General features: G+C 38.5%; 1 protein-coding gene across 1 annotated transcript in view; it reads left to right on the plus strand.

Moving 5' to 3' along the window:
• The window catches only part of ASXL3 (ASXL transcriptional regulator 3), a 167,517-nt gene that overhangs the window by 73,384 nt on the left and 67,234 nt on the right, over positions 1-26,899 (plus strand). Inside the window, exons 11-13 of the mRNA XM_055080336.1 lie at positions 12,690-12,811; positions 21,120-21,237; positions 22,197-22,316. Coding sequence (XP_054936311.1) covers positions 12,690-12,811; positions 21,120-21,237; positions 22,197-22,316 — 360 coding nt within the window. The remainder of the gene's footprint in view (positions 1-12,689; positions 12,812-21,119; positions 21,238-22,196; positions 22,317-26,899) is intronic.

Genomic DNA, 26,899 nt, shown 5'->3' on the forward strand with positions numbered 1-26,899 from the left:
TGATAGAACTAGCATTGAAAGGGTGTGACATTTAGGAACTAAAATCTTCTGAAAATGAAAGGCAGTAATCCAGGAGTTGGTAAATAATTAGTAAGGAGGAGCAGTCTGTTGATGCTGGAGGCATCTAAGGAGCAGGGAAGGAGAATAGAGTCTACTCGTCCCATTTCCAGGCCCAGGGGTACAAGATGCATGGAAAAGAAACAGGCTGCTACCTGAGAGTGTTCCAGGGGAAGTAGTGTCCATGGGAGAGAGCCAGGTTTTGTAGATCAAGATGCGAAGGGAGTGTTCAGAGAAAAAGATAGAGGTTAATCAGAGATTTTGCTAACGAGTAATCCTGAATGTCAGAGGAAAGAGTGGGAGGTTTTTAGTGGCTGGGAAGGGGTCAGGGACAGGGTGAGAGCACTTTGCCAGTAATTAAACCAGAGCAGGGATAAGCAAACTCCCCTAATTTGAAATGTGAATAGGTACTTCCCCAAATAACACATACCCACACATCTCCAGCTAATGTGACGAAAACTAGATTTCCTGGCCTCTCCTTTGAAGTTGTATTAGGGAAATTGCTTTGAGGAATCACTGAAAGAATGGCAAATAGTTTATTTCCTTGAGTATCCCTTGACTTGCCCACTTTTACATCTTATTGCAAACCACAGTTGCTTCTTATAGGACAAGTATATTTCCTATGCGTGTGTATACCGTAGACTTAACGTGTATAGTCCATTAACCTTAGGATACATTTTCAAACCTAGATATTGAAAATATGTTGAGTGCTCACAATGCCTAGGCTCTGTGAGCTGTTTACAGGTAGATTGTATAATCCTGACAACATTCCTGTGAGATAGTCAATCTTCCTAGGCTCTGTTATTGTATTTTATTTAATTTTTCTATTTTTAATTTTTATTTTATTTTTGACCAGTGAGGAAACGGACTTAGAGGTTAAATATTTCACCCAAGTGTCAAGCCCAGGTAGATGTGAGTGACACCAAAAGCCAGGCTCTGACCACTGACTCTGCCTGGGACTGTAGGCGACACTCTCAGCCAGGAGTCTTCGATGCAGTTTGGTTTTTCAACATTTGTCCAACTCTGTACCGATTATAAACTTGAGCTTATCCAAATGAAGGAGTGGGCTACCACATGATTTCTTACAAATCGATAATAAATACTATGAACCTGAACTGGTTTAGGTGATTTCCTTGCTTACTCTATTTCTAATACGTATTTGAACCAGCAGTTCGAATGGATATAATTTCCACACTTCGTACAGCTGTACAAATATACTTTGAAAATATAATTAGAGAGGGAAGGTGGGGATGTGTGGGGTTGCAGGGGCATGGGAGAAAGGGCAAGGCGAGAGGAGGAGGGGAGGGGAGGGGAGGGGAGGGTCCCACCATCTGTTTTTTAAATCTTTATTCCCTTCTCCTTTTCCCGTTCCTCCTTTGGGATGAAGGGGTGAAAAGTATCAAGGTGAATAATAACTATCAATTGGTAGGATATGCTTGTGGCAGTCCAAAGAGTAAGCCTCCGCTACCAGAGAGCTATTTCAAATTAACAAAGATTAGTTGACATTTGTTGCACCACTAAAGGGGAAACACAGTGAAGTATTTGAAAAGAAAGCACTTTACAAAAACTGATAACCAGAAAGAAATCTTGCAGCCTGATTCCAGTCAGTAACATTTGAGTCTTTAGGTAGAGTTAAGATAATAACAGTAATGTTTTTGTCCTCTTCTTTCAATCAGTTGGCCAGCAAAACAGATTCGTTTTTAAATGAGAGGTGCTTTGCCAACATACTTTAACGTTTTGTTGAAAATTTTTAGAGTGTGGGAAAAGTGATACATTATCAATTATAGAATTTACAAGACACAAAACTATAGTTGTGCATTATGTTTCTTTGACTCCTAAACATTTTTTCAAGTTAATAATTAGAGACTCAAGAAAGTAAACTCTTCACACCAACATACTTTAACGTTTTGTTGAAAATTTTTAGAGTGTGGGAAAAGTGATACATTATCAATTATAGAATTTACAAGACACAAAACTATAGTTGTGCATTATGTTTCTTTGACTCCTAAACATTTTTTCAAGTTAATAGAGACTCAAGAAAGTAAACTCTTCACATTTTACAAGCTTAGCTCTAAAGATCGAAGAGTGATTTAGGTGAATCACTTGATATATCTTTGTTGACAACCCATGACCATTTATGCCAATATAAGTATAGATCTATGTCACCCAAAGAAAATATGTAGAATTTTATGGGCTATTTCAGTCAGAGATTTACGGTTATGTTTGTGTCTGAGTTGTTTTCTGCACATAATACATTGGTATATCATGAGTTTGCTTACACATATTAAGTTGACTTACAGTGCATTGCTGGCTTCAGAAACCACACATATTTTATAAGAAATGACACACTCAGTAGATCGTCTTCACTTTCTTCCCCATCTATTTATAAATTGTTATTAACAGGAAAATAAATGAGCTTCTCTTTTTGTGGCCCTGATATATTTCATGTTTAAAATCAAAAGCAACCATCCTATTCAGTCTTTTAAAATGAGGAAACTGGAGAATGTACAATTTTCATCCATAGAGATCAAAAAAGGTTCTGCTTGTTATTAACCCTAATGGATTTCAGGGAGGAAGCAGCACTCTAGCTGGAGAATTAGTATTTTCAAAGTCGCTATTTAGGGAAAAAGATTATAGAGAACACATATCCTATGTTTTAGTCCTCAGATCCCAGGGTGAATAATGATTCCAACATTTGAAGAATTTTCTGTGGTCCTTTTCATTATTCCTTATGGCCAGTTTTATAAGCAGGTTTCTGATTGTATGATTCTTGGCAGGAGTCGTCTTAACTTAATGAAACATTATTCTGTTCACTCTTTGTTTGCATTGGCTCAGAGGCCACAGAGGGGTCTTTTTTCAAAAGTGAAAAGTGCTTTAAGATGGCCTGAAGTGTGTGCATAGGATCTCTTTTGAGACATCAATTACACACAGATGAGGAGCTTCCTGGAGGAAGTGAGAAGGGTACTAATAAAGGTTTTGGTGCCCTCAGGGAGTATTCACACTGACAGTTTATCCGTGGCAGTTTTATACGAGGGGAGAGAAAGGAAAATGAGGGGACCCTGGAGCTGTGAAGGGAGTGTTCAAGTAACTTTCGAAAATGTCGCCAAACTATTTGGTGTGTCTTTGCTCTCAGTGTTATATGTCTGGTCTTGCTGGAGGCTTTTCAGGAGCTTGTCTGTGACTGCTCCTGTGTGATTTTACATCAGATGACACATGAGCCTTCTTTGTGTTCACCATCCATTTCCACCTGACAGCCATTCCTGAGAATCTTGTAGGAGGGAAGGGAATTGTTTCAGTGACTGCGTCAGGTCCCCTGATTTTCTTAGGTTAGGCTACTTTGTCAAAGTAGGTTAGGCTACTTTGTCTTTTATCCAACGTCTGCATTTTCGTTAACAGCTTTGTTGGCTCATACAGACACCTGTTCTACATTGGTGGGCCAGGGAAACTTAAGTATGTGAAAATGATGTTGTTTAAGTTACACATGGAAGAAAATACAGAGGAAAAAGAATACTCTTCACAGTCAGAAATGATCATTGGCAGGATATAAAACTTCCTCTGCCCACTCTTTCTCATTCTTCTTTCTTTCATTCCAGCCCACAGCTTTCCCAGTTCAGGAGAAGTATGAGGGACTTCAGAAGTTCATGCAGGCCTGGATCCTCTCTCATGCCAGCATTTTACTTAAGCCAGTCAATTAAAGTAGACATCATTCTAATAGTAAATGCCCAGAGGGATGGGAATCTCACAGACTCATTTATATTTGTCTCTGTGTTTTTGATAACCTTTATAGTCAAGAAATTTTTCCTTATGCTGAAATCTCTTGAGCTTTTAATTAAACCAATTTTCTCTTTTATGTCCCTCTGATGATGGAGAACAGCTGGGCATCATCTAGATATCACCCCCTTCATCTTAACTTCTCCAAATAACTTGTCCCAGCCCTTTCAAACATTACTTATAGATACTATTTTCCATTTCTTTTACCCATTAGGGACCTCTTGTTCTTACATATTTCTCCATGAACTATGAACTTTGTTCTCGTGTAAGTGGATTTTGGTCAGTTTTAACAGCCCAGAGTCATGGAAGAAAAAAAAAAGTTTTCTTTTTAAGTGCAGATAAAGTGACCCATTTAAAGGTACTTTCCCCTCTTTTCTTGTGCTAGGAGAGAAATATTTCATAATATAAAGACTGGAAATAGAGTATGGTCTCATGATAAAAGCAAACTCCCTCTCAAATAAAACCATAATTAAAGGTACTCCCCCAATTACCTATCCTGACAAGCCAGATTTCTTTTTGATTGATATAGTTTGTGATTGGTATAGAGGAACAAAAGCATCCATGCTCTTAAAATGAAGTACTTTTTTCCATGATGCCAGATAATCCATTCTTTCGTTTTCTCTCAAGTGACAGTGTATAACCATTTCTCAAACAGTTAACCATGTGTTTATCTAACTCCCTTTCATGTACACTGGAGTTATCTTTTATATGTTGAAGAATGAAGTAGTAGTACCCATGAATGAAGCACTTATCCTTGACCTGTACCAACCTTTTAATGATATTCTTCCTGCATGCGTTTTTCTATTTCTCATTTTCTAGGTGGGTTCCTGTATTTCTGTGTAGATGTTTCAGGAACTTGCTGCAGCGTAGAAGATCACAGGTGTTGTGCGATATAAGAGAATAGCTTCTAATGTTTCCCCCCTCACAGCAGCTTACTGTGTTATTACTCTCCATAAGTCTGAGAGGAGTCTGTGTTGGTTCTCTGGTAGGAGCAATTAGGTGGTTAGAGGCTGGTACCTATCAGATATGCTTTTCCTATTAAATATTTTCATTTCTGGTTTGAGTTTCTCTTTTCTTGTCTGAGTTTAAAGGGATATTTTTATGGATATCCAGAGGTACTAGTATAACTCAACTGCCCTGATGATAAATTCGGTGCTTGTTAAGAGGGATTCCTGTACCTTCAGTTCCTCCTAGTTACCTGTGGAGATTCAGTGTCCTGTCCGGTGCAAACCAAAGTGTTTGTGAACCATTTGTGGACATTGCAATTAAATCGTGATACGTCCAGTTCCGGGATATCAGATGAGCATCATTTGTAGCATATGATATCGGCCACCCAAACCTTTAAGGAGTCCGGCATGATTACATCTTATGGAGCACGTTCTTACTGAAACATATGGCTGGTATAATTCTCATCTGATTCTTTATTCCTCCTGGTTTATTTTGCTCCCTTTTCTGTAGACCTCTTCTGAGTAAGAAGAGGACTTCATTGGCCTAGTGAAGCAGGCTGTAAAGTATAGTAATATTTTTAGTTATATTAGGTATATTTTATTCATAGAGAATGTTCAAGTATTATCTAATATCGGTACTTAAAATGTTTAGACACTGTCTCCCTTGAAAGTCTTCAGGGAAAATTGCTGTTTCCATTATTTTATTGCTATTGTTTCTCTATTTAATTGCTTGCCTCTCATATCCTTTGAATGTTTTCTTTTAATGCAGTAAGGAAAATTGTTTAAATCGAGTTACCTAAACCTATCTTGGAATAAGGACTGCTTTGAGAGAAGTGGTTCTCCTTAGTCTGGATCCAAAAAGGACTAAGGAATTGTCTTTTCTCTGAAAGAAATTGAGTCCTGGAAATATTTAGTTGGGGTCAAATGGCTTTGTCTGGTTGTCGTTAAGTTACCTTTAACAGTTTTTGGCCTGTATTTTGTTGCTGTGTATATCCAGAATATCTGATATGCACAATTTCAAATGTAAGTAGGATACATAAAACATATTACAATACAAACATAAGCTTTTTTGATTATTTGCCAATCTGGGGATACTTTTGAATTACCCGCTTATTGATTTTTTAAAACAAATTTTAGTTGTCACCACTAGGTCTTCGTAGACTTGGTTTTTCTCAGGCAGAATTAATAGTTCTATACCATTGTTTTTTGAAAAAAGAAGTATTTTTAAGAAACCTATGGTGTCAAAGTCAGGTCTTAGGTCTTAGTCACTGTTTTCCCATGCATTTTATACAGTCCTTGGCAAGAAGGTGCTCAATAAAAGTTTTACAATGGAATGAATGATTAATAAATAAACAATTAAGCCCCCTCTAAGACCCAACCCTCTTTTAAAATGTGATTGAATTCTCACACTGTGCCACGGTATTATCCCTAATACACTGTGTGCTCTTCGGTTTCAATTTTATTTATAAAAACTCTATTAAGCCTATAGTGTATGTCAGGATCATTTTGATAGAAAACTGTTTTTTGATTTGAGTGCATCCAGTTTGATTGTTCAGAAAATCGAAAGGAAGTGGTCAGAGGAAGAACTGATAGAAGTGAAGTTGGTCAAAGGATGCTCTTCTCCCTGCCTTCATTAGCCCTTTGAACCCCAGTTACCTTGAATAGCCAGTCACTTAGTGTGTCGTTTAATCGACATATAAAGATTAATATATTTGTTGCAGTGACTCTCTTGTACCCAGATCCTGGGCTTTTCTGGTTCTGCCCCCACCTAGCTCCTGCCATTTCAAGTAAACATTGTGATTTCTAATTTTGACTTTTAAATGATACTTATTTCACCATGCAAAACCTCCAGACTGTGACTGTTCCTCGTAAAATAAGGCAACAAGTAAGGATGGTAGAAGGAAACGTATCCACGTTTAGTGGCAGGTCATACGACTTCCCAACTGACTTGCATAGGATGTTTTGTAGTTTGGTTTTCATACTTTCCCTAATGGACTGTAGGATAATTTTAAAAATTTAATGAAGTTTCTGTTTTCAAATTTTAAAAATTCATCTTTTATGTATACTTTTGCACAGTGAAAAACTATGCATTGCTGACCTCCCCGTTCATGAATTCTTGTTAAAAACGGTCATTGAAAGTTAACTTCAGAAACAGATACTTTAGATAAATTTTATGAAAATCAAATTGGACAGTTTAGTTTAATACACATTTATAGACCAATGGCTCTGTGCCTGTCTTGGCACAGAAGTAAGTCCCTGAGTTGCTGGGCCTGTGGGTGGCAAGGCAGACGCAAGCACCAGTATTGCAGGGGCTATCATGGATTCATACACTAAGTTCCAAGGAAAGGGTGGGGAGGAGTAAGGCTACCTCGGAGACTGGGATAGTCTCAGTCAAAGCTAGGAAAGCTTTGGGGAAGCTGTTTGAGTTTGGTCTGTCGAGTTTGCTAGGCAGAAAGGTGGAAGAGGGACGGTCAGAGCAAGTGGGACATACAGCAACTATCTGTGTTCAGGAAATGGCACAAGGTCTCAACTGACGGGATCAGAGAGGGGAGTTGGGAAGGCAACCAGATGTGAGACTAGAAATAAAGACAGAGTCAAGATTGCATTCTGCTTTCTCCCTTCTTTGTGTCTTGGGCTAAAGGTCCGAGCCCTCTTGTATACCTGTCAGTGGATTAGTACTTAGATTGGGGGGAATGTCACCCATACCCTCTCTAGCACTCAACTTAAAAAATATGAGCTCTAAGCCATATTTTCCAGTTCAATCACCTTGTCAGGTTGAATGGTGAATGAAAAAGAAGGGAGAGAGGGACAACTTGGGACTCTAAGTAAAGAGGCTGAAATCCAGTCTTGTTGGAACACAGTCAGCAGTTTCTCTAGCCTTCTAGGCTGTCTCATGATTACCTGTAATCCTCCGTCTCCCTATGGTCCCAGCCTTCTAAGCAGAATATTTTGGAGGAGGGGTTTGGGAATCTGAGGGTGAATGAGAGTAGAGGTAGATGAGCAACAGCTACTGAAAATCCCATTAACTGTTTGAATTAAAAACTAGCAGATTAGGGCTTCCCTGGTGGCGCAGTGGTTGAGAGTCCACCTGCCGATGCAGGGGACACGGGTTCATGCCCCGGTCCAGGAAGATCCCACATGCCGCGGAGCGGCTGGGCCCGTGAGCCATGGGCGTCCGGAGCCTGTGCTCCGCAACGGGAGAGGCCACAACAGTGAGAGGCCCGCGTACCGAAAACAAACAAACAAACAAACAAAAAACCAAAACTAGCAGATTAGCTTTTAACTATGCATTTGGCTTGCCTGGTTTGAGCAGGCAAGCAAAACGCAGACAGAAATAATATTTCTTTACCTTTTAACACATGTTTTCTCGTCTTCGGCTTGTCCAGCTATGAAAAGGGCAGGCAGTCTTGTGGGGTTTCCAGGTATAAAATCCTGGCATGCATTTTGTGATGGTGCCAGTGTACAGTTAGGAAAAAAAAGAAAAAAAATCTTCTGTCCTGAATGCCAAGAAGATATCACTTTCTAAGCTGCATGTCAGTGTTAGATAGTTATTGGATAAAACATCTGTCCTAATTCTTCACTCTCCTGGCTCCTGTTGTAATTTCACATACAGAGGATTTCCCCTGGTCCTTTCTCGAACATTAATTTTTCTTTGGCTTGTATTTCAGAGGCCAAACTCAGCCCCTTAGATAAATATTCATGCAACTGTTTAAAGTAAGCCCTGTATTATTTATTTATCACATCTGTTAAGAAAGCTGCAAGGATAAAGTAAAAGTGAAAACTGTGTTTTGTCAGAATATGAATATGCAAGAATATGTTCAACTACCTCTCTAACTACGGCAGTTTGGAGAATCAGCCACCCTCATCAGATACATGGCAGAAGAATGAATAAAGTCACTTAGATGATCATGTTTGGGGTCTATATTGTCAATGGGCGTGCACACACAGACACACACACAGACACACACATATGCAGGCACACTGGGGCCTATGGATGTATTACATTGTGTCCTAATCTTTTTTTTTTTTTTTTTTTTGCGGTACGCGGGCCTCTCACTGCTGTGGCCTCTCCTGTTGCGGAGCAAAGGCTCCGGACGCGCAGGCCCAGCGGCCATGGCTCACGGGCCAGCCGCTCCGCGGCATGTGGGATCTTCCCAGACCGGGGCACGAACCCGCGTCCCCTGCATAGGCAGGCGGACTCTCAACCACTGCACCACCAGGGAAGCCCCCTAATCATTTTTATTCTTGAATTTTTTTCCCTTTAAAATAAGTTTTAGATACAAAGGAACATTCATACATTTTATTTTCTATTACATTTACTTTCTTTAAAGTTCTATAATTATTTTATCAGAAATAAATAATTAGGGAAAATGGTTTGACCCAGAGAAATAGGACTAACTTCAGAAAGAGGACTCGGGTATCGGGTAGGAAAATGACTCTGTAGTAAAGGAATTCTCATGATGCTTCACTTGGGTCTAGGCTGAAATGTGAATGTAAGATAGAGTAAAACAGAGTTGAGGTAAAGGAAATTGAATCACCTCAAGAGACAACTTCACAGTATTCCTTGATGCTTGTTTTAGTTTTATTGTCCTGTCCTCCAACTGAAATTCTGGTAAAGTTGAACAGAATCTTTCTTTTGGAAACACTGTATGTAAATATATGTGACTCACTATTAACACAGTGCAGTAGTGAATTTAAACGACCATTCATCGTATACTGAAATAGGTATCACAATACCCTGTGGTTTCGTAGGTAGGTCAGAAACAAATAGAGCAATTCGTAACTTAGATATCTGTCTTCCTCAGGAAGTGACAGCTGATTGTGTACTGCTTATTGTAGCAGTCACAAAATATAAGACATAAAGCTTTGATTGCATCTACACTGATTTGGTGTTTGTTGGTTTTTTTGATCCTGCTGCATTGAAGTTTACCCTTGAAACACTTATGAATAAAATCATTTCCTAAGAAAATTAGTAAATTTGCTTCTATGTCCAGTAAGCAGAAGCATTCTCCTGTTTTCCACAAATTTCCTGAAACCCATGTACTGCATTTGGTTATCCTTTTTAACTACCATTAAGTTTGTATTTTTCTAGGTGGCAATACTAATTTAAGAATGTGAAAGCAATGAAGTGTATTTGCTAATGCGCACTTTACTTCTGGCTGGGCTTACATTCCATCCATTTAGGTCTGTTCATTTGGGATGATATATCCTGCCTGCCACCTTCCTCTCACCTCCCCAGTTTGTCACACTTCGTATCGACTCCAGAACACTGAAAAGGCCATCTGTGTAATCAGTACAAAAATAAATTTATCTTTAGAATATAAACCGATGATTATTTCCAATACTTCTTGATAAGTAAGCTTTGGCAAAGTGTTACAAATTAGTGATGATTCCAAGGAGAGAAGCCTAGAAGCCATAGTTTATGCAAGCAGTGTTATAAAATGTTTCTTTACTAGAACATTTAGACTGTTTTAAGCGAAAAATGTCATATTTTATTGAATAGAAAAAAGTTACCTGGTTTTAAACTCGAGGACTTCTCTCCCTGTATCCCTGGGCAAATCCTTTTGCAGCTTCAACCTTAGTGTTTCCTGGGCCAATCGTTCTCAGTTTTTTCTTGTCAGAGCTCAACGTCTTGTTCCCTGTACCCTTATTAACTTCCTGTTTCAGGTCCTCCAACATGCCGCAAGTAAATTAAACTTCTTTAGACATTAAATTTTTTGTATCAGTTCTTGGCCTTGAAGCCAAATATTCTAAGCGGAAGATTATGGACCTGGCCTTGGACCGCAGCTCTGCTGTTTCACTTGGCTGTGTGACCGTGGGCAAGTTATTGACCCTTTCTGAGCTCTAGTTTTCTCTCTTCAATGTGGAGATGATACTTTTCCATCTTGCAAGGAAGCTGTGAGGATGAAATGAGATCCCATATGTCCAGCACCTGGCATTAATAACTAACAATTATTTTATCTTCCAAAATGTGTTCATTTTGGCTTCCTGTTTACTTTCTGTTATTAAAACAAAACTTGATTAACTCTTTTTTCCAAGTACGCTCTTTCATGGACCACATGTTCATTTCTAGGCAACATGAGCTTGAGTCCGTCTAAAGCAGTGCTCTCGACACTACCACGTGCACATGCCTCCATTTTTTTTAACTCTTATGATTTGTGCATTTTATTGTATTTATGTTTCATATCAAAATAAAATATTTTAAATAAGCATTGAACTTTAGTTAGTAACATGGAGGCCAAAGTATTTGGTGGGAGGTGTATTGATCTTTTTTCTTTTTAGCATCTTTACTGGAGTATAATTGCTTTACAATGTCGTGTTAGTTTCTGCTGTATAACAAAGTGAATCAGATATATGCATACATATACCCCCATATCCCCTCCCTCTTGCGTCTCCCTCCCCGCCTACCTATCCCAGCCCTCTAGGTGGTCACAAAGCACCCAGCTGATCTCCCTGTGCTATGCAGCTGCTTCCCACTAGCTATCTATTTTACATTTGGTAGTCTATATATGTCAGTGCTACTCTCTCACTTCGTTCCAACTTACCCTTCCCCACCCCTGTGTCCTCAAGTCCATTCTCTACGTCTGCATCTTTATTCCTGTCCTGCCCCTAGGTTCATCAGAACCTTTTTTTTTTTTTTTAGGTTCCAAATATATATATGTATTAGCATACGGTATTTGTTTTTCTCTTTCTGACTTACTTCACTCTGTATGACAGACTCTGGGTCCATCCACCTCACTACAAATAACTCAATTTGTTTCTTTTTATGGCTGAGTAATATTCCATTGCATATATGTGGCCATGGCTCACGGGCCCAGCCGCTCCGCGGCACGCGGGATCCTCCCAGACCGGGGCGCGAACCCGGTTCCCCTGCATCGGCAGGCGGACGCGCAACCACTGCGCCACCAGGGAAGCCCAACATGACTCTTTTTGAATTATGGTTTTCTCAGGGTATATGCCCAGTAGTGGGATTGCATATGTCTCCATTTTTGACTAGAATCATTTTTAACTCCTCCACCTTCCTTTAAAACTCAGGTCAGAATCCTCCCAAGTTACTGTTCCTTGGAAAATTTTCTTGGATTAGCGTAAACCCTGGTGCCCTTAAGAAATCTGATTTTGAGATTTTACAATATGTTCTCAAGCTATTTTCTTCCATCAAACTTCCCCTTGCCTCCTGTATTTGACATATGCCTTCATTCTGCCACTAATCGTAGTGCTTCCTCACTTTGATTTTCCAAATAAACTCCTTCTCCCATCAAGTGCACAGAAAAGGCCTGCATCTACACTGCTGCCAAAGTGTGAAACCTGGTCTCCCAGGCGGAATGTCTGAGGAGGCCAGAAAGAAGCGTTGGAGCTCCAGCACAGGTGTCATAGAGCAGAAAGTGACGGTGGGCTTGACTTCCATAGACTAGGTGCTGTTTGCCTTGACCCATAGAAGAGGATACACACACCCCAGTAGACCATAGATTCTATAGAAGGAGGGCTGTTAAATAGAAGAATCATAGTACCTCTGAGGTTGGTAGATTGAAGACAGTTTCATCAATGTAGATTCTTTCTTCAGAATGCTGTGCATTGCCCAGCCTCCCTACTCAGCTCCAGAAAGTACCTACTGACTCCCAACTGTTGAGACAGATAGTGTGTTCTTTTTTATGTCTATACAATAGCCCAAAACAGAGAAATTATCATCAATTAGTGGGTAAGGAGACCGAGGCTTAGAGAAGTTCAATGTAACCATGGCCACACAATTATTAAATGATCCCTTCTTTTAAATCGAGATACTCTTCTTTTTACTGTGCTATTTTGCCTTATTTTAGGTATCCATTTTCAATTGGAGAAAAGCTCCAAGTGAGGTAATGACAGTGGCTATAAAAAAAGGAATTCAAATTAGTAATATTATTATCTCTCTGTTTCTAGTTTGTGCAAAGCAGGTAACTGATGAGGCATCTTCCATTCGAGATTCAAGCCTTCCTAACACAGCAGTGCAGAGCAAGTTAGTGTCTTCCTTTCAGCAACACACCAAAAAGGCTCTCAAGCAGGTAAGGTTGCTGGCATTTCTTCTTTGTCCCTCAGTTCTACCTACTTAAGGTAATGGAAGTTATGCGTAGAAAGTAAAATAAATAAGAACATAGTAATCAGAAAGCGACAGAGATGTCCTAGATTCAACTAATCCCTTAATATTCAATATGCTGATTTTAATCTATGCTAAAACTAGGAGAGGCTTGGCTGAGACCTTTGATGTAAAATAGAAGAGGGAAAATGTGTTTGGAATCATATAGAACTAAGATTTTGTGTGTGTGTGTTTTATAGCAAATATATTGGGTTCATACATGCGTTGCATATTTTAAAAATAATGTCTCCGTTTATGGTCTTGTGTTTATCTGATAGTCGACGTCAAAATAAATGTAATGTCTTTCTTATTATTGAAATGCATTGTTATAAATAAGAAAAACAGCAGTCGTGCCTTGCTTGTATGTAGGCTATCCATTAGTGCGCTTGGTGCTGAATAGAGGTCAGCTTTGCAGTATCATCCCAACATTACGTAAGCAGTCTTGAGTTGTGTGTCCTTGTCCAGAGACGGCGCTGGGAAGTGGTTATAGTGTTGGGCTCTGGGCTCAGACATAAGCTGCTTACAGCCCTTGCTACTGTGTGACTCTGGGTAAGCCACTTCTCTCCTCTGAATCTTAAACTCCTTCTCTAGAGGATGTAGAAAATAAAAGTACCCTTCACATGGGAATGATCCAAGAATTAAGTGAGGTGATACACTGAAAGCATGTGGTAGAGTGAATGGTCCATAATAATCACTCAATAAATGTTAGCTTCTGCTACCCACCCCAGAAACACTGAATGTGCCCAGAAGAAAAGAAAGAGATGCTATGGTTAGAGGGGAACGTTGCATGATTGTAATAGTAATAAGGTCAATAAATATAAAGCTTACATATTTAGTCCTGAATTCATTGTTTTCCCTTGTTTAACTGCTTTCCTCATTTTTTATTTTCATCCTTCTGAGACAGCCACCTCCACTTCACCTCTTGCTGACCCTTACCAAGTCTAGGAATAGAGGTGTCATTCTAAGTGATATATTTATAGCAAGGAAGGAGAAGCCATGTTTTAAAATAAAGTTTAAAATGTTTTTAAAGTCCCACCAGCCTGTAAAGCTACTTAATATTCACATCCAATCCCCTAGACTTAGAATGTCTCCACCTACTCCTCTGTTACAAACAAGGAAACTTAGGAAAGAAACTTAATATTTTTGTAGTGAAATCTGTTACTTTTAAATTCTGTGTTAACTACTGAAATGGCAGTATTTCCTTTCATTGGTATTATATTTAGGGTAGTAACAGTGTTTCATCCTACAGAGGTCAAATACTCTTTACTGAGCTTGCCGTTTGTATCATTGCTCTTGAGAAATGTTATAGATGCCAAAGAACAAAATTGAATTCAGTGTTGAGATCCCTTTTTAACCGGTGAAATAAAGAATGTATGATGGTAGGGAAGCCTGGAAAAAGGCTGATTCAAGTGGCATATAGGATGCAGGTACTAAAACACTAACCAGGATGGAACGAAAGATACAAAACTGGTTACTGGTAACTGGAGCATTTAAGAAACATAGATACAATCATAAATGAAATTCATACTTCTGAAAAGCAGTGATTAGAAAATGTGTACACACTGTGAAATCTTCCTCCATGTGAGTGTAAAGATTAACATTCACATCTCTGTATTGCCATGTCTCATTATGTTTTACTTTCTTCATTTTGGTTTCATATCCTTTGAACATTTTTTTTTTTTTTTTACAATTACTAAAACATTACACAGCTTTGAGTTAGTGGCTATTTTTGTTTGTTTATTTTGTTTTGTTGTAGAGCACATGTTCATGGGAAGTGCCACTTGCTTGATTAGGGTCTAAGCCTTGTTTTAAGAAACCTGCCCTGTAAGCTTCTTAATGTCCTCAAAGAGCTATTTATTAATGTCTTAAAACTTCTTGTTGTATAACCAAGTAACAAATTAGTTACCCATACAGTATGGCACAATATATAACAGATATGCTAATGTTTGATTAATAATCAAATTCATACTGGAAATACATTTAGAAGAAAAGCTGTTCTTGCAGAATTTTGCCCAGATTCCCTGTAATTGCTGAGTTTCTTAAGACAGCATTTCAAAAATTGACTGAACATGCGGCATTTTAAATTGTAGCAGCCTCAGCAGATCTGCAGCTTTCTTTTTGATAGTTGAATGGCTGTGACCATGTAGAATTCTTTGTAAGTGTATGTGCCATTATATATCCATATATATATTTTTTTCCCATGGTTGTGAATATGTTTTGTGTGTACACGTACAGGCACAAATCATAATCTCACCAATGTAGGGCCAGCCAAATAACCTAATAATAATTACATTAGCTGTCATTTATTTTTATGAATTCTAGACATTATTCTCTGCATTAACAGGCCCTATGCCATTTAATCCTCAGGCAAATCCTTTAAAATAATCCTTTTAAATATTTTTCAAATGAGGAAGCTACCGCCCAGAGGAACTTACACAAGATTGTCCAGTGAGTAAATCTTGGAGATGACATTTCAACCCAGAATCACAGTTTCAGGTTCTGCCTTCTTAACTAGTAGCTCCTTTTAGCATATGCTGTATACTAGGATAGATGGATTTTTGACATTATCCAAGGAAATCTACATTCTTGAGTATTTGTATAATGCAAGGGAAACATAGTCATTAAGAATATTATTTCCTGACACAGACTGCTTATGTTCAGTATCGGCACATATTAAAGGGAGGTACTTGGATGTATTAGCTTTTACCATTTTACTAGAAGTATATTCTGAGTCAGTGGGGTTTTAGTAGTTCACCTATAGCTTGTCCAGCGTAGATTCTTAGAAAGAAGTAGGTGAGAAAAAACAAAAACAAAACCCGGTAGCTTTATATGCATAAGTATAGTGAAGAAAAATAATTTAAAACAAACCTCATGCAAAATAAGCCAGACATAATTTCCCAGCTCTGAAGCCCTCACCCCCACCGAGAGCATGATGCTGCAGAGAGTGGGTGCTTTAACTTTGCACTGCTGTTGACTGCAGTGTAATTACAGGCTGGACAATATGGAGGCAATAATGCCCCTTGGCTATTGCTGTAGAGTACTTTCATTGCTCCTAATATTTGGGTCCTTTTAACTTTCTAATCATCAAAACATTAGTTAATATATGTTGGGTGTAATTGCGTGAATAACATGTTGTTATTTCAATAGTTATATTTCTGAATAGGATCTTCACGATAAGCATATTCAGAAGCCTCTGGAGAATAACAGATTGCTGATTATTACCTTGTTCCCTGTCTTCTTTCTGCCTTGGTATTTTAGCTTTAATGATCCTAAAAGGTGTGAAATGATTAGATTTTGAATTTCTAGGAAGTATAATTAAGAAAGATTAAATTTGGGAAGTTTCTAAGCAGCAGAATCAAATACAAGGTTAAGAAAGGATGGGTTGAGATCTGTTATGATGGGAGGTAACATGATGGAGAACAGAACCTTTCTGTGTTGTTCCTGTTGGTTTCTTTGACTTCCTGCATTATTTATTTAGGGTGGTAGAGTTTATTCATAAAGTTGGAGATCTTTTTCCTTCTTCATATCGCAAAACAGACATATTCCTGGTATTTTGCTTTCGCTTTATATGTTTGACCAGTACTGTGAAATTCCAAAGGTTATGTTGCATGGTAGCAGTTTCTGGACGTGGGTGTTGACATTTAGCATTCTAGCAACAACGCACATTGTTGGTGCCTGACACAGCCAGCTGTTTCATATGTGTGTATTTCTCATTATTTTAGCATTCACGGCATGTGCTATTTTCCGATTTCTCAGTGAAGGGCTTACTGCGTCCAGTGCATTCTTAGGTTACATTGTTGGTATTCTTTCTCTGTGAAAACAAAGAAGGTATTACTTGTTTATGCAAATTCCAAGTTAACATGAAGGCCTCTGGCTTTAGATTTTACTTTATTTTTCATTGGGGTGGAAATGAGAATTCTTCCAGGTTTTTAGAGTTATCCCAAGCTTTCTGTTTAAAAAATAAAATGTTTATCTAAAGGTTTTCTGTCTCTTTTTACAAGGGAATGTTGTGATACCTCTCTAGAGGAAAGCATGCTCACTCAGCATCTTCTGATTTTCACTTAAAGCCAGAATTGTAATTGTGTGATATGATCTTTACTTTCCTAGACTGGTTTAGCTCTGTTATGTTGGTTTCCTTAAATAAGTAAGTTTATTTCCAAGTGTAAGCCTGTAAATTTCTTTCATATTGAATGACACCTGGAAGTACTAAACTTGGCAAGTCCAATGTACTCTGTGTAGTTTGGGCATGAGGACATTATATGTCTGGGCAGCTTGAAAGACAAGCCTTTATCGTAGGCTGCATTTACCCTTGCCATCTGCTTGTTTATTTAGGTTTCGGTATTGCTTCTTTCTAGAATTGAAATTAGGATTTAAAGTTGTTCAATAAGATATTCCGTTAGCGTTCCATTGTATACCTAAGGGTTGAGTAGTTGGAGGTACTTCATTGATATCATCTTCCTAAAATGAATCTAGACCAATATAGTAAGACTTATTGTATAATATTAGTGTCAAAATAAAACCATGCTATAGATTGATCAACAGGGCCACCACTAGCTAATTAAAACCTTTGGGGTGGAATAGAGAAAGTCCTCCCATCCCCAAGTTGTCACAACAACAAATAAATCTCCCCTTTCAGGGTATCTTTATGCAGAGCAAATCTTCCATGACCATCAGAAGTGGCCTTCCTAATTGTACTTTCTTAAGCTCTTACATGGATGTAAATTTTCCAGGCTGGGATACCCAAACTTAGATAATTACAAGGTAAATTGCATTTAACCTCTATTATATTTGTAGCATAAAATAGGAAGTTTTCTTGTTCTCTTGGAATTTTCGCTACAGCTCAGAGTTAAGGATAATGGGATACAGGAGTATCCCTGTTGTGAAGCAGGGTGCTAGACACAGCCTCAAAGGATTTCCTGAGAGGAGGCCAGGTGGCCATTGACCATCCGCCAAAAGCCTGTATGAAACATAGCTCTGTGGAGTTGCTATTTAAAAAGCCTTACCAACATCGCCGTCTCTGTTTTACAGAGACATCTACCCAAGTAATTTACTCAGCATCACTCAGCTAGTTAGTTCTCTGATTCTACAGCCTCATACCTCACAGTCGCTAAGACAACTCTGCATCAGCCCCTGTTCTGCTGCAAGTCAGCACCGTAGAAGAGGAAGCTTTTAATACCCCTCTTGGGCAGTGGTCAGACTCATTTTTGCGGGGAGGTGAGGAACTTTGGGAATGGTGTTCAGCAGCTATCAAAAATTGATGCCCTCAGGCTGAATTTGGCCCAGAGACCTCTTTGTTTTGTGTGGCACATTGTTTAAAACAGGAAAACTCACCTAAAAATCCAGTTGTATTGCTTCTCTTGAGTCATTACTACCACCTCCGATGGGGTATATGCGTCCCACTCCTCAGCCTCCACCTTGTCATTGTCTTACCCCAGCTAGTGTGGTCCCAAAATAATTGCACATTTTCCAAGAGATTGGGAGGAGGAGGCCCGAAGCACGTGTGAGTGGCCCATGGGCACGTAGTTGCAGAAATATAGTTATCTAACCAAAACAAACAAACATGAGCAGCTAGCCTCTTTATTTGCAGAATGCATGCCCTGGAGCGAGGAACTAGGAATCACTGTACTACTACCTGCCTTGTGGACATAACAAGTGCTAGAGTTCTCTTGTTTGGAGCCAGCCCAAACTATCCCAGACATCTCAGTTGAGTCACCATTGGTTTTTTCCCCTCCATCCACATTCTGATCTGCTTGGAGGGTATCCCCAGGGTCCACAGTCAAATAAATCCTGCTTTCTAGAAAGTGAATTGGAATCCTCAAGGTAGCCTAAAATGGCTACAGATCTAGTAAATGCTATCAAGTTGCCCCTTCTCATAGCTGAACTCTGATACTCCTGAGTTTGTTTACTAGCCTGCGGGCTTTACTACCGTGACTGGCGTTATAGTAAAAGAAGGCTTCCCAAGTTTTGCTTATTTGACCCTAGAAATGTTATTTGGGATAAAAAATAATGCTTGTTTTTCAGAAGTAAAGCAAAAAAAAAAAAAAGTGTATTTTTAATACACTTAAAACAATCATTTAAATGATAGGCGTAGTTTTTATCAGTTACAGGCACATAGTATTGCATTTCAGTATTTAAGAAAATGTTGTACCAAGAAATATTGTTCAAATTTCTGAGCAGGAAATACATATTCAGTAAAAAATCATTGAGACCATAGAAATGGGCTCAATATTGACTAGCATTCCTTATCCCTACCTTGGCTCCAGCTTGGCTGTTTCAAATTCAGAATAGCCATGGGTTTTTCTTCTCATTACGTTATGTATATCATGGTTTATTTCTGTCCAGCTGCTAATTTTTCTATAATAGAGTCTTCTCCGCTCTAAAAATTGAGGACACAATTTTTGTTACTTTAATAATTATTTACTACAAACACTGTAAAAAGACGTGTCACCTTTGACTTTATGATTCCAGCTTCTAAGCCTCTTGTTATATCATCTCTTTTTTTCTTAATCAACATTTTCCAAAATACACCTCCCCACCGTGCCATAAAATGAATATTTTTAAAATGCCTATTTTGATTGCCAAGGGAAAAGTTTGAAATCTATGATGTAAAGACTCCTAAAAACTAATCACTCTTTATATAGGTTTTAACTGTTTTGTGATGTCTTACACAGTGGGCAAAGATGGGCCTAATTGTAATTTCAGATACTGCGTCGCCTCATTCTGTTTTATCATTGGATTGATAGGTTAATGTCTACAAAGTGCTCGGAGTTCTCACCCAAGGCTAGAGAGATTTATGCAATTATGTACACACCTTAATGAAAGAGTAAATGTCATAAATATTTTATAGCACACATGCTCTCATTCAGAATACTATTGACAGCAAGCTAAAGGTGAGGAGGATGGCCTCTTATTCATTTTTGTATCTCCTCTCCGCCCACAGTGCCTAGTACTTTATAAAAGGTCAATAAATGTAAGAATTGAAGGGAAGATGTATCCTGTTATTATTAGCAACAGTATCATCTGTAAGCGATTTCCCAAGCCATTCACGTTCCCACGTGGTTTTAAATCTCATCTGAATATGTCTTTTCTCATTTAAGGGATATTTAATTTTTCACATCTGTCGTTATTTGATTGCTAAATCTTATGGTCAGCGAGTTGGACATTCGGGTAAAAACCCTTTGCAAATAAAATGGTATTGTTTCTGTCAGCAAGGGGATATACAGTCAATGCAGTATTTCAGGAGACGGTGACAACTGTTGGTCAAAGGACATTAGTCAAGTAACTGAAATGTTATAAAATTGGTAGAAATTACACAGAAACAAGGAATTAAAAGGTTGGAGACTGTCTGTGGTCAGCCTTTTAACCTTTTGAGGAGTTTTAATATTCCTGGAACCGTGAATTTAACGTCTCTTCAATTGTGTCTGCTTAAGACCCTTTTTATTACAGGTAATTTTCTGCGTAAAACGATCAGCTAGATAAGCTGCTGTATTTCAAAACTTTCCAATGCCTTTTCAGTACATTATCATCACCGTGGTTGATTCATTTATGAAACACAAAGCACTCCCATTTGGAGCAATTTATTCTCGTGTCGGTCTTCTTTTCCCTGGATTTGCCAGAATGCCGTCATGTTCGTGTTCTGAAGGTTAATGCCCAAAGTCAAGCAGACAGAAGCCAAGTGCTGCAAGGTTTCCAAGATTAGGACTGATTCCCTTCACAGAAATAAATGATTCCTGCCATGTTCAGTGATTTTGTGCAGCGCTCCCCGCGGCTGAGTGAGCGCATCAATACTGTAGTCCTTACCTGCTGTACATACTGATGACACTCGGTGTTAACTTGATTGACTGAGCAGCCCACTGGAGAGGACGCACCTGCAAGAGAAGTGCAGACATATATTTTTATCCTGGTCTCGAAACATTTATTTTACATTTCTTTTCCTTGGGAGTCATGGTTTCAAATTCCATGGGCTCTCAAGCCACACTGCTCAGGTAGAACAAACCTTTACGTGCCTCTTTGTTTTCAGAATTCTACCGAAAATGGTCTCAGGTTTATACCCTTTGCCAAAGCCTGATTTTATGCTTTTGAGGGAGAATGACAGGAAGGTGACGCTTAAGAGTCCTGACAAATGAGTGACTCTGTGGAATTTAAGTCTCTTAAGAGGTTCTATCTAATGATGGGCAAATGACGAGAAATCATTTTGACTATATTTTTATGTTCTATTTTATTATCATGTTTTGTAGGCTTTGAGGCAGCAGCAGAAAAGAAGAAATGGAGTCTCAATGATGGTAAACAAGACTGTTCCTCGTGTTGTTTTGACACCATTAAAGGTGTCTGATGAGCAGTCAGATTCGCCTTCAGGTAAAGAGCTAAAATATTGTATGCTTGGCCAGTTTCTTCCCGGAGGAGGCTTTCTCACCAAGAGAGATGTCATGAATTTTCTCTGGAACTGAATAATATTTCCACTTGAGGTTTCATTGAATTTTTTTATACCTTAGACTCTTTCAGTGATTCAAAAATAATAGGGTATTTCGCTCTGAAAAACAAAACAAGACAAAAGCTTGCTCATCATCAAAGGACTTCATTTGCTAATGTCAGTAGACGCAAGAAAATGTGTAGTACTGCTAGGTGGATTTTTTGTTGTTGCTTTGGCTTTTGTTTGAATGTTGAACTTTAATGGTGGACCCCATGCTGATATGTAATGCCATCAGAAGCCGTTCTTCCGTGAGTGTGAATTTGTTTTTCCGCCCTCTGCTGCAAAATCAGGAATCCTTTATTAGTTTTTGTGTTCTGGCAGCATTCTTCTCACCTCAGTGCAGCCCTGACCGTTTCTTCTAATTTACCTCTGTCACTTTATCAGCTATGTACCATTCTATATATTATAGAGTGATGTTTGCGTTTTCTCTTCCTGCTTCAACATAAAGTTATTAATAAAGGCATGATCTCTCCCTCCCTCCAAGCCTCCCTTCCTCCTTCATCTTTCTGTCTCGGTCTTGCATCGTCTCCAAGTGGCATAGTATTGTTGAAGCTTATTCCTGTATTTTCACAAAAGATCTGAGTGCTTCTTTGCAAAGCTATCAGATCAGTGAACGTGTCTTTGACTCCACTATCAGGCCATCTGTTCATGCTTTTTGTTCTGTTTGATTGATTTATTGGGCTTTTCTCTTTATATACAGTAGAGGGATCAGATTGTGGCCAAAGGTAGTGTATTACCTCTTAGCAAAGGAGATAATATCTATGGTTTGTAAAACAATTTGAGATTTTTCTTTTCAAGGACAGCAAGAGGAAGATAATGACATAATAACTATTTCCTTTTTTAGGATCCGAATCTAAAAATGGTGAAGCAGACAGTTCAGATAAAGAAATGAAACATGGGCAAAAATCCCCCACTGGAAAACAAACGAGTCAGCACTTAAAACGTTTAAAAAAGTCTGGTTTAGGTGAGTGTTCAATATACTATAACATTTCACATTTTAGATATTTAAATCTTGTTGAATGAAATTATGGGGACTGTTTTCTTTAATAGTTAAGGAAATTTTTAAATCTTCCCAAATTATCTAAACCAAAAAGGGTGCTAAAGAAGGCAACATAGTACAATGGAATGATTTTAAGCATGTTGCTAAATTTGGGCATGATACTGTTGGATGAAGCAGAGGCTAAAGATAAGAGGTTGAAAACGATCTATGTATTCAAGTAATTATCTGCCAAGTCATAATTCTGTCTAACATGCAGTGTTTTGTTCCTGCAACTGGGTTTCACTTTATCGGAATACATTGTATTGGGGGGAAAATGCAACTTTTATAGTGTTCATTGAACTGAAGAGTACACTGTCATTGGGGTCTGCTGCAGTAAAACTGCTCTGCCTTGCTTTTCATCTTATGCTGTTTGAAATATTCAATAGTGCCTGTCTGAAAAACAGAGTACAATTGCCGAGAAGTGTGGCAGACACAGTTACTGGGTCTTGAAAGTCAGTACCAGGTTTCCTTTTGAAGATTTCCTTCCTGATAACTTTTCATCAGGAACTCAACAGCAGCATTCGGGGGGAAAAGGAATATGGGAACTAAAAAGAGGAAACTAAACGTATCCTAGGCTGAACATTAAAATTCTAGACCAAACCTGCCTTGTTGGATGTCTGGACCTAATGGCTTCATTTCTCTCTCTCAGTTATTTCATCTCTGAGTTAGGGTAATGGTAATGATCTAGATCATTGTAACATTTTGTAAAATGGTGGGTAGAAGGTACAAATTTATTGACCTGAACTTTATTATTCGTTCTGCCACTTATTTTCTTGGCAACTTAGGGTAATTCTTATTTGCAGAGTTTATCTGTTTGTAAAATTCAAGCAAAATTTTAACCCATTTATTTATTTATTGAGTAAAGATTTATTGAGTGCCTACTATATACCAGGATTTTGTTAAATTCTGGGAACATATTTTCAGTAAAGTCTTTGAATGGGGTTTAGATAGCCTTATGTAAGAGATCTTTGGGAAAGCAGAATTTATGTTTGTTTTAAATTCTTTAAACACAGCATCATTATCTTTTTCGTTGTTTCCGAGGTTAAATCGTTTTATAGTTATTGTCTAGCCCAAAACGTGTGTGTTAGTTTATAAACACCTGCATATATACTGACATGATTTTTCCTAGTCTTTTTGAGTTTTCTAAATTAAGTACTTTGATTAGCTTCTGAAGCTGGAAACTGTAATGGGAGAGTGATATGTAAAGAATGTACTAAAAAAAAAAGAAGCCCCCTCCGGGGGGCTTCCCTGGTGGCGCAGTGGTTGGGAGTCCGCCTGCCAATGCAGGGGACGCGGGTTCGTGCCCCGGTCCGGGAGGATCCCACGTGCCGCGGGGCAGCTGGGCCCGTGAGCCATGGCCGCTGGGCCGGTGCGTCCGGAGCCTGTGCTCCGCAACGGGGGAGGCCACGGCGGTGAGAGGCCCGCGTGCCACAAAAAAAAAAAAAAAAAAAAAAAGAAGCCCCCTCCAAATATCATGTTATGTTACCCTAAGTAATTTAAAAGTCAGTGATCTTCAGTTAAAAACAGTCTGCTACCAACCTCAGGAAAGTCAATGCCACATCATGAGTTTAAGAAAATTCAAGGCATGGGGACCTCTTCATTTCTTTACCTAGCTGCCTTCAGGGCTGGGGTTCAACAAGGCTTGTACTCTTGTCAGGATCCTGTCAGGTGCTCAGGTCTTCAATCAGGATCTCTTGTTCTAATTGTTGTAACCTAGGAATCCTGCATGCCGCTTAACATCTTACATGTTAACAATCATACAGCAAAGGTTAACAATCATACAGTAAAGGTTTTTCAGCTAATTTGTTAGCAAATTTCAAAGGCGATAAAGGAGACCACCGTGTTCTTTTTAACCCGCTTTTTTCTTTTAGACTACTAAGTAGTAGAAATAATGAAGCTACTTTAATGAAGGAATGGAAAACTACCCGTATTTAATGCAGTGGTCTTGGTACTTTGACATATTATCTCATTTACTTCAATTATGTACAGTAGAATTATTTTTATTTTACAGCTGAGGAAATGGAGGCCCAGAGGGTTAAGAGGGTTGTCCATAAGGACGCAGCTATTACAAGCCAAGGCACAGCTAGCTCCAAAGTCCAAACCATTATTTTGGAATATGTTCTGAATGTCTGTAATCATCCAGCCTATGTTGTAGACCTGTGGGCACCACTGAGGAGTAGCATAGCATCTATGACGTGATGAGCCTGCCATGGGTGTTAAAATGCAGGTACACTAGTGACACATAGAAGGAGAGCTAGCAGCTAAAAGATTTCCTGGCTGATCCTGTAAAATCAGAGGAAGAAGGTGGGATTTAAGGTCAAAAGTAACCTGAAGGTGATTACTAGGAAGGAACGCTGACTGACTGAGTAACCCAACAAGCAGCTGAGTACAAGGGCTTATTTTGTGCAAATGAAGTTGGTAGTACTCATTAAGCCTCCAACATATGCCCAGCAGCGTACAATGAAAAGTGAAAACATGCAAAAGGAAAGAAAGGGCCTCAAAGGTAACCATCGCCAGATAGAATCCCATGTGTCTTCTAGAAAGCAATGTTTCTGATGTTCTGTGACCTTAGGAATCTTACAGAGTAAAGGATTCTCTGTTCTGTGCAGCGTTTTAGAATCATAACTAAAATGTAAGTTCCTTGAATTAGGGGTCGTTTACTTACACCAGTTTTTAATTATGCTTCTTCCTACCCAATCACACAGTAGGAGTTTAAAAATTACTTACTAAACAAATCCAAGCTTCTAATGGATATCTCTGAGGGGTTTTTAATAAATGTCCTCGCTGAGCTCAACTTCTGGGATTCGTTCCAATATATTTTATTTGGTTTAATCTTTTTGTAGTGAAGAATTACAACTTTGCTGGTTTCATAAAATGTTACATACTTTTGAAATAAATTAATGCAGGAAAATAAAAATAAATTTGAATAGTAACCCTAAATACTATCATCAAAAATAACTTCCCCCAGTGTTTTATAAATATTATTTGACATCTCCTAATGTGTAGCCATAGTCAGGGGTCATCTTAGAAAAATTGAATTATATCATTTTAATTTAAAGTACTAAATTTAATTAAGTTTAGCCTGAATGATAAAAAAGAATGGAAGTAAAACCAAAAACAAAATTGCTAAACATCGCCACGAGATATATTCATATCTAAAACTTCTCTCCAAAGATACTAAAAAATATGAAAAACTGAAATAGGAGTGATGATCTTTTTAACTACTCAAGCTTTGGACAATATATTATAAAGGATAGGGAGATAATTATTGTCCCTCTTATCTCCATGCTTTTGTTATATTATTTTTTAAACATCAAGGTTGTTAACATTTAATAATCTTTTTTTTTTTTTTTTTTTTTTACCATAATCCCCATAGTTCACTAACCCCCGGTACTATACGGTAATGGATTCAGTGCTCCCTGGTAGACTGTTTACACAATTTCTTCATTTGTAAAGGACACTTGGATTTATGTCGTAGATGATAAGATTTTACCCTCTGATAACTTTTTTTCCTTAGACTTTACTCTTTGAAAGCCTATTTTTCTTCTCTGAGCTCTTTCAGAATCCATTTGTTTCTAATTTCTTTGAGACAACGAAGAACTCCCGTTTTGAACTCTTTCTGTATTTCTTTGGGCAGTTTCTCTTGCAACCAAAGGCCTTGGTCTGCCTCTTCCATGTGCTCCTTCCCTCTGTGTGAGTGTATGTGAGTGCATCTTGTGTGCACATTTTATGCACAAATCCTGTGTGGCTTCCCTTCTGGGAAATAGGAGGCTTTAAGCCAGCAAGGTCTCCAAAGTCTGCAGCCTTTACTCGGATTGGGTGCTCTTCGACTCCCCTTGGTCAAAATAATAATTTCCCTGATCCTGATCAGACACTTTCCCATGATTTTTATTATGACTACAAAGTGTCATCTTCTATAGCACAGACACTTATTGTGGCAATTTGGCAATTGTTGCTTCTCTGCTTCTCCGGACCTCAGCTACTTTGTACTCTCTAGTGTCCAGGAATTAAGACACTAAAATGACTACCTCTTTTCTTCCTCTGCTTAGTGTAGGGAGAGGAGGTACCAGCTTTAATGAGATAAGACAATCAGATATAATGAGCTTGTTCTTAAGCCAAATAAGAGTAAGTATGTAAGGATAATTAAAATGGAATTAAGCATCCTGTGTGGCAACAAATTTAGCAGTAAGCTGTCTGCTCTGTCTTTGTTCCAAAATTATAAACCCTATTTTTGCTTAGATGGACATCTTTGAAATAGATCTTCTTTTGACTTTGTCATGAAACATTTAGAGAGGCACATAGTCTTTTTTTTTTCCCCTGATACCCTTCAATATTTTGAACCATACCAAATAGTAACCAACAGCATAAGTTCTACTTCTCACATTGTCCATCATACATGTTTCTAAAATTTTGTGGTTTTCTCATTTCCCCAATACTCCTTCCCAAAGTTACTCTTGGTAAATGACCTCAACTCCCTCATATGGAGAGTATTTCGGCCATACATAAGC

The sequence above is a fragment of the Physeter macrocephalus genome, chromosome 19, assembly GCF_002837175.3.
Source record: "Physeter macrocephalus isolate SW-GA chromosome 19, ASM283717v5, whole genome shotgun sequence".
Taxonomy (NCBI): Eukaryota; Metazoa; Chordata; class Mammalia; order Artiodactyla; family Physeteridae; genus Physeter; species Physeter macrocephalus.